The 8,991-nt window shown below is 48.5% G+C and overlaps 1 protein-coding gene across 1 annotated transcript; it reads right to left on the bottom strand.

The window, feature by feature from the left end:
* Positions 1-5,784: 5,784 nt before the first annotated feature.
* On the bottom strand, positions 5,785-6,866 carry LOC125265341 (histone H2B-like). Its single transcript, XM_048185482.1, has one exon. It carries the CDS (start codon positions 6,730-6,732, stop codon positions 6,358-6,360), a length of 375 nt encoding a protein of 124 aa, XP_048041439.1. The 5' UTR covers positions 6,733-6,866; the 3' UTR covers positions 5,785-6,357.
* Positions 6,867-8,991: the final 2,125 nt, after the last annotated feature.

Raw genomic sequence — 8,991 nt, 5'->3', positions numbered from 1 at the left:
GACCAGGCTGGTTCCAGCGGGTCTGGAATCCTGGCTGATTGCCAGGGTGGTGCCGGAGGAACTGACCAGGCTGGTTCCAACGGTTCAGACGGCCTGGGCAGTGGCGGCAGGGCAGAAAGCCTGGGCGGCGGCGGCAGGGCAGAAGGCTTGGATGATGGCGGCAGGACAGAAGATCTGGGCGGTGGCAGGGCAGAAGGCTTGGACGGCGGCAGGGCAGTAGGCCAAGGGTGCTTCATGGCCATATCAGGGAGAGCGGGCAGCTCGGTAACGGTCTCCGTGGCCGTATCAGGGAGAGCGGAGGACTCAGGGACAGCAGCGGGCTCAGACTGGAACTGCTCAGGGACGGCAACGTGTTCAGACTGGGGCTGCTCTGGGACGGCAGCTGGCTCAGGCTGGGGCTGCTCTTGGACGGCAGCGTGCTCAGACTGGGGCTGCTCTGGGACGGCAGCTGGCTCAGGCTGGGGCTGCTCTTGGACGGCAGCGTGCTCAGACTGGGGCTGCTCTGGGACGGCAGCGTGCTCAGGCTGGGGCTGCTCTGGGACGGCAGCGTGCTCAGGCTGGGGCTGCTCTGGGACGGCAGCGTGCTCAGGCTGGGGCTGCTCTGGGACGGCAGCTGGCTCAGGCTGGGGCTGCTCTGGACGGCAGCGGGCTCAGACTGGGGCTGCTCTGGGACGGCAGCGTGCTCAGGCTGGGGCTGCTCTGGGACGGCAGCTGGCTCAGGCTGGGGCTGCTCTGGGACGGCAGCGTGCTCAGGCTGGGGCTGCTCTGGGACGGCAGCGTGCTCAGGCTGGGGCTGCTCTGGGACGGCAGCGTGCTCAGGCTGGGGCTGCTCTGGGACGGCAGCGTGCTCAGGCTGGGGCTGCTCTGGGACGGCAGCGGGCTCAGGCTGGGGCTGCTCTGGGACGGCAGCGGGCTCAGGCTGGGGCTGTTCTGAGAGCATCCTCCAGGCACGCAAGACCGCCAAAACATAGAACGTGAGGACAGCCCTCTTGGATCACTGACTGGAGCGGGCTCTGGAGCGGACTCACTGGCTGGAGCGGGCTCTGGAGCGGACTCACTGGCTGGAGCGGGCTCTGGAGCGGACTCACTGGCTGGAGCGGGCTCTGGAGCGGACTCACTGGCTGGAGCGGGCTCTGGAGCGGACTCACTGGCTGGAGCGGGCTCTGGAGCGGACTCACTGGCTGGAGCGGGCTCTGGAGCGGACTCACTGGCTGGAGCGGGCTCTGGAGCGGACTCACTGGCTGGAGCGGGCTCTGGAGCGGACTCACTGGCTGGAGCGGGCTCTGGAGCGGACTCACTGGCTGGAGCGGGCTCTGGAGCGGACTCACTGGCTGGAGCGGGCTCTGGAGCGGACTCACTGGCTGGAGCGGGCTCTGGAGCGGACTCACTGGCTGGAGCGGGCTCTGGAGCGGACTCACTGGCTGGAGCGGGCTCTGGAGCGGACTCACTGGCTGGAGCGGGCTCTGGAGCGGACTCACTGGCTGGAGCGGGCTCTGGAGCGGACTCACTGGCTGGAGCGGGCTCTGGAGCGGACTCACTGGCTGGAGCGGGCTCTGGAGCGGACTCACTGGCTGGAGCGGGCTCTGGAGCGGACTCACTGGCTGGAGCGGGCTCTGGAGCGGACTCACTGGCTGGAGCGGGCTCTGGAGCGGACTCACTGGCTGGAGCGGGCTCTGGAGCGGACTCACTGGCTGGAGCGGGCTCTGGAGCGGACTCACTGGCTGGAGCGGGCTCTGGAGCGGACTCACTGGCTGGAGCGGGCTCTGGAGCGGACTCACTGGCTGGAGCGGGCTCTGGAGCGGACTCACTGGCTGGAGCGGGCTCTGGAGCGGACTCACTGGCTGGAGCGGGCTCTGGAGCGGACTCACTGGCTGGAGCGGGCTCTGGAGCGGACTCACTGGCTGGAGCGGGCTCTGGAGCGGACTCACTGGCTGGAGCGGGCTCTGGAGCGGACTCACTGGCTGGAGCGGGCTCTGGAGCGGACTCACTGGCTGGAGCGGGCTCTGGAGCGGACTCACTGGCTGGAGCGGGCTCTGGAGCGGACTCACTGGCTGGAGCGGGCTCTGGAGCGGACTCACTGGCTGGAGCGGGCTCTGGAGCGGACTCACTGGCTGGAGCGGGCTCTGGAGCGGACTCACTGGCTGGAGCGGGCTCTGGAGCGGACTCACTGGCTGGAGCGGGCTCTGGAGCGGACTCACTGGCTGGAGCGGGCTCTGGAGCGGACTCACTGGCTGGAGCGGGCTCTGGAGCGGACTCACTGGCTGGAGCGGGCTCTGGAGCGGACTCACTGGCTGGAGCGGGCTGGAGCGGACTCACTGGCTGGAGCGGACTCACTGGCTGGAGCTGACTCACTGGCTGGAGCTGACTCACTGGCTGGAGCTGACTCACTGGCTGGAGCTGACTCACTGGCTGGAGCTGACTCACTGGCTGGAGCTGACTCACTGGCTGGAGCTGACTCACTGGCTGGAGCTGACTCACTGGCTGGAGCTGACTCACTGGCTGGAGCTGACTCACTGGCTGGAGCTGACTCACTGGCTGGAGCTGACTCACTGGCTGGAGCTGACTCACTGGCTGGAGCGGCCTCCGGGCCTTGAAGGATGGAAGAAGCCTTCTTCCTTCTCCTCCTCCTCCCTTTACCGGAGTGAAGCTGAGGCTCAGCGCCCACCTCCCCTGTGCCTTCTGAAACGGATTCCTGGGCTGGAGCATGCAGACTGCCTGGTTGACTCGGTGAGGTCCATTCTCTCCGATGGCGGAGATATGCGGCAAATCTCCAGAAGTCTAAAATCCGTAGCCCTTCCATCTCACATTGAGGCAGAGGATCGTCAAGGCAGCAATTAAAGAAATCCTTTAAAGCTGCATCATTGTACCCCAGCCCCACCGCCATCGTCCAAAAGACCTTGGCGAAGCATCCTACCTCCCAGCCGTCCTGACGTTGGGCCGTCAAAGCCCGAACTTGAGCCATCCGCTCCCTCGTGGTGGCTGGCGGAGGAATCCGGAAGCTCATGCTGCTGGATCTGTTGTCTGGTGGTTTGTTCTGTCACGGTGCACACAAGAACAAGATGGTAAGATCCAAGTGCAGTGATGTTTATTAAAGGGAACTCCAAACACGTAATCCAAGGAACAGGCAAGGGTCAAAATCACAGAAACAGTCCACAAAACAAAAGGCCAGAGAAACAAACGGTGCACGTAACAAATACAACAAACCACAACTGAGGACAGAAACAACTGAGATTAAATAGACAGACACTGATTACAAAATACATGACAGCTGGGTGTAATGATGTGATAATGGATAATGAGTCCGGCAGTGCGTTATGGGTAGTGTAGTCAATGGGGTGAAAACAGTCCAGGATGGAGTGCCCTCAAGTGGCTAATTCGGGCACTCTCACTGACGGTCGTGACAGTAGGGGTCAAAAAAACTCTTTTTTTGGAACGCACTTCTGCATCATCTTAACGAGACAATCAAGGAGCAGATTGTGCAAGCTGCGCCCTTTATTTAACGTTAGTTTATTTATTTATTTTAGGTTTATCGCATGTAGGCTATATTGTATATATGTATTTTAAACATTTGAACGGACTGATAAAGGGAGCTGTAAAGTTTTTTAAAGTTTTTTGACCATAATAATGTACTAAATCTAACTCGTATAAATATTACAGTAGTACATAAAAATATTATACATACCTTTATAGTGAAAATCGAGCTCCAAGCCTCCTGTACCCATTCTGTGACGTCAAACTTCCCTGTGCAAAGGATCATGGGGGCCCGAAGTGTCCATCAGTTGTTCCCTTCGAAATCCTTCATTCCGAAGGGCCCTTTGAAGTGGCCAGTTTTGAGCACTTCGGTTTGGAACGACCCTTCAATATGGCGGCCATGATTATTTTCACTCTGAAGTGCCCTTTGGAGGGCGATATATCCCGTTTGGAACGCACCGCATCAGTTGCTTTGAAATCCTTAATTCCGAAGGGCCCTTTGAAGTGGCCAGTTTTGAGCACTTCGGTTTGGAACGACCCTTCAATATGGCGGCCATAATTATTTTCACTTCGGAGGGCGATATATCCCGTTTGGAATGCACCGTCTGTGTGTGCAAGTGCATTTACAACTCAAGTAGGGGACAGTGGGGTGATTTGTACCAGGGGGGGGAGTAGTTCCACCCATTGTTTCTGGAAAACCATAGAAGAAATTGGTCATGTGACCACATAATTTTGAAAAGCCTTCCATTTTACTCATCCTCCAAAGAAGAGAGACACATGGCATAAGAGGAAAGCACATTTTAGCTCAAAAAAAAAATGTTTTTTTTTCCTTTCAAAGTAAAATTTCTATGATCAAGGTTTTTTGATTGTAGTGTCTGAACAATTATAGACAAGTTTGAAAACATTTCACACATGTTTGAGTGCTTTAGCAGGCTACACAATGAGTCTATACAGTTAGCATGATGTTAGCTCTTAACTGCTGGATCATGATAGTTTTTCAAACTTGTGGGTCCGGGGTGATTTGTGCCAAAGGGCCTGGGTTAAGTTGTGCCAGTAACACAACTCACCCCCACTTATGATTATTTTCAACATATTAATTTGTAATTGTACATTGTACTCTTACATTTTAGCAGTTAAACTATATGACATTCTTGATTTTAGACCAAAATGCACTTTCTGAAGATGAAAAGCATGAAATTGTGCAAAAGGCATGAAAACAACTAATATTGTGCGAAAACTGAATGGATATTATCAAATTATCATAAGATTTGTGAGTGATTTAGAGCACAGCAGAACTCGGTCAGATAAAGGCTTATTAATGAAAGTTCCTGTCAAAAAATTTATTGTATTAAAAGGGCAGCTATAAAAAAAGACAGTGTTGAGCAGCAAACAGGTATTTTCATCTTCAGAAAGATCTTTCTTCCTCCCCATATTGCATGAGAACTGTGACTTGCTTAATAATGTGGAACAACCTCTAAGTAGGGTTTCCATAGACCTGGCAAATTATTATGTCTGAGATTGATACCAGTTATCTAAAAAGACATGGATAAATAAACAAACAAACATTTTCTTAGAAAAAGTAAAATCTGAATGTTTATTCTACTGAAATCTTACTGATATGTCACTTGCATTATAATTTGGAACGTGGTATATTCTTATATGTTATTGACAGACAGCGTTCTATGTATGTCAACAGGCATCTATTGCCAAAGCCTTTTTGCCTGAAATGATTCACAAATATCATATATTGTGTTTTTCCAAAAACAACAAAATATGACTTATTCCAACAGTTTAATAGGGTGAAAATATCTTAAAAAAAAAAAAAAAAAAAAAAAAAACCTTAAATGAGTATTTTTGTATTGAATTTGTCTTGCTTCTTATATAGCATTACAGTTCATAACATTCAAATGTTCTGTTTTACTTCAGAAATGACTGGCACAATTTACCCCAACATATTATCCCCAAAGGCACAACTTACCCCGCACCAGGGGCAAGTTGTGCCACGAGACCACATTTTTCCCAAAAGCTATATTTCTGAAACTGTTTATTTCAGATCCAAAGTTATTGTTCTCAGGGATTCACCACATCCTGAAATATATGTACATTTTTAAGTTGAAGGCGTTATTGCTGTGGCCACACTTTAAAGTCACTTTGAGTAAAAACTGGCACAACTCACCCCACTTTCCCCTACGTGTTAAACGTGCGGTCTTTCCGTGATCGTCACACTATAAAATGACAATTTGTCCAATTTTTATAATAATAATAATAATAATAAATAATAACAATAAATGATAAAAATTACAGGACCCTTTGTTTATGATGCTCATTTCAGATGGAATATCTTTAATAAGACAAAACAGATCAAGTAGTCAGTTTCCAAACTTTTGTGAGCAGTTGTCACCTTTCTGTTATTAATCTCAGTTTTAACAAATTAGAATCATCATCCACATATGTACAGTTTTGGCCTCAACCTCCTAAGATTAAGAAGCTAATTTACTGCAGAACATTTATGAATCTGCTCATTTTAAATAAATTAAAAGAAATGCCCTAGTGGACAAACTCAAACTTGAATGAATGTTCCTGTGCTTTATTGTATTCTGGCTGCCCCAGTCTTTCTTAATAATGAAAATGTGGCAAGGTACTTTTTATTTGTGCCAAAGCCGTGTTAATATTTACCACACCAGATAACTTAATCCATGTTCCAAAGTAACTACAGGATGTTTAATTTCATTAGCCAGCTTTAAAATATAAAATAAGAGTAACTTAGAACACCATTAAACTAGTACAAAATATAAAAATATGCAGAAAAACTAAAACTCTTTTAAAAGAGAACATGGGTGGCTCTTAAAAGAGCCTTTGGGTTCATTGATCAGATCAAGTGACGCTTTACTTTGAGCTGGTGTATTTGGTCACAGCCTTTGTGCCCTCAGACACGGCGTGTTTGGCCAGCTCACCGGGTAGCAGCAGACGCACGGCGGTCTGGATCTCTCTCGATGTGATGGTGGAGCGCTTGTTGTAGTGAGCGAGACGAGACGCTTCACCGGCGATGCGCTCGAAGATGTCGTTGACGAAAGAGTTCATGATTCCCATCGCCTTGGAGGAGATTCCGGTGTCGGGATGAACCTGTTTCAGGACTTTGTACACGTAGATAGCGTAGCTCTCCTTCCTGGATCTCTTCCGTTTCTTCCCACTCTTCCCGGCGGTTTTGGTGACGGCCTTCTTCGAGCCCTTCTTTGGGGCGGACTTCGCTGGTTCAGGCATATTTTTGTTCACAAAACAGAGCTAAATTAGTTCACACTTTCACAGGCGGGTTTTATATACACTGCCCTATGCTAATTTCAAACGGGAAGGACGGTCTTCTGTGATTGTGAGTATTCGTGGACCAACCCAAAAAGTGATTTCATTGGCCACATTAAACGTTGCTTGACTTGTAGGCGAGCCAATCAGAAGCTTTTAAATGTTAATCACGCCCATCGACAACTACCATCCCCCACATCTGACTCCATTCCTTTGTTTCATTTTCCCGCATTTGATTGTGAAAATAAATGTGGTTTAAATAAACAATGAAGTACATTTATAAAACATATGCTCACACAATAGTAGTTTAATACTAAAAACAGGGCTACTTCTGTTAGACCATCAATCACTTACCTTAACATGAGCCAACAACCACTGATATTAGGAATTGCTTTGTATAGGTTTTGTCTTCCTTTTCAATTTTTTTTAAACGATTTAAATTTAAACCATTTTGGCTTACATTCACCCATGTACAGGGCCGCATTAAGACTACAAGGGGCCCCTGGGCTTTACCTCTTGAGGGGGCCCTTCATACACCAGAACTATTACCCACATTCACTCAGTCTTCTAAATCACAAAGTGCAAGTTATCAGCCTTTTATTTTGCATGAATAAATGCCATTACCAAAACATCCGAATCTATAGGTCTGTTATAAAATATAAATATCACTGCATGAACTACATATTGGCACATAGTCTGGACTATTTGTACAGGCTACTCATTTCAAAGGCTGCATCCTCCGCAGGTCGCATTTGAAGGCTGTATACGTCATTCAAGAAAGGATGCAATCTGAGCAGTGTTTATGTTGGTTCTTGCCATTGTTTAAAAAAAACTCGACTATGCACTCAGTGTTGCCAGATTGGAAATGTCCAAGTATCGTACCAGAAGCTTAAAATGAACGTATTTGGAAGAAAATTATCGTTTATCTATACTAAAACTCGTGTACTGAACTTAAGCTGGACATCACACCATTTTCTTCTAGAGCTACTGTACAGCCAAAATTATGTCCCTTCTATTTCTGCTACTTTGACACAATTTGCATTGTAAAAGGCGCTATAATAAAGGTGACTTGACTTAACGAGCTAAACGTGCAGAATACATTTATCTAGACCAACAACTTTATGACATGACTTGCACATTACCACAATATATAATTATCTAGTAGGCTACCTTAGTGGAAAACAACTGACCTAACCTTAAGCGACACAACAGGAACATTAACTTGAGCTCTTGAGAGAGAGTCATTCTCCACGATGATTGGCCTAGAAGACTTAAGGAGAGATGAGATTGAAGACATGCCTAATAACACAACGTTCATGTTCTACTTACAATCATGAGGTAAGGATCCACAGCTAGATCAATGAGGATATAACCCAGTCAACAATTTGATCTCACAATGATGTCACTATGAGCTCACAATATTCTCATGGTGCGGTCTTAATGTGAGTGTCACAGTGAACTAAAAGTGTAACCACACAGAGCTCTCACTGTGTGCTCATACTTTGTTCACAACATGAGGTCACTGCACAATCACAGTGCACTCATACTGTGGTGGAAATATGAGGTCACATCACACTCACTGTGTGCTCATACTGTGATCACTGTGTGCTCATACTGTGGTCACTGTGTGCTCATACTGTGATCACTGTGTGCTCATACTGTGGTCACTGTGTGCTCATACTGTGATGTCACTGCGCACTCACTGTGTGCTCATACTGTGATCACTGTGTGCTCATACTCTGGTCACTGTGATGTCACTGCACACTCACTGTATGCTCATACTGTGATCACTGTGATGTCACTGCGCACTCACTGTGTGCTCATACTGTGATCACTGTGTGCTTATACTCTGGTCACTGTGATGTCACTGCGCACTCACTGTGTGCTCATACTGTGATCACTGTGTGCTCATACTGTGGTCACTGTGTGCTCATACTGTGATCACTGTGTGCTCATACTGTGATCACTGTGATGTCACTGTGCACTCACTGTGTGCTCATACTGTGATCACTGTGTGCTCATACTGTGATCACTGTGTGCTCATACTGTGATCACTGTGTGCTCATACTGTGGTCACTGTGATGTCACTGTGCACTCACTGTGTGCTCATACTGTGATCACTGTGTGCTCATACTGTGATCACTGTGTGCTCATACTGTGGTCACTGTGTGCTCATACTGTGATCACTGTGTGCTCATACTCTGGTCACTGTGATGTCACTGC

The sequence above is a fragment of the Megalobrama amblycephala genome, linkage group LG3 (genome assembly GCF_018812025.1).
Source record: "Megalobrama amblycephala isolate DHTTF-2021 linkage group LG3, ASM1881202v1, whole genome shotgun sequence".
NCBI lineage: Eukaryota > Metazoa > Chordata > Actinopteri > Cypriniformes > Xenocyprididae > Megalobrama > Megalobrama amblycephala.
This window is presented reverse-complemented; position numbering and strand designations above follow the sequence as displayed.

Coding starts and splice junctions, on each gene's coding strand:
- LOC125265341 (XM_048185482.1), bottom strand. CDS start 6,732: ATGCCTGAACCAGCGAAGTCCGCCCCAAAGAAGGGCTCGAAGAAGGCC.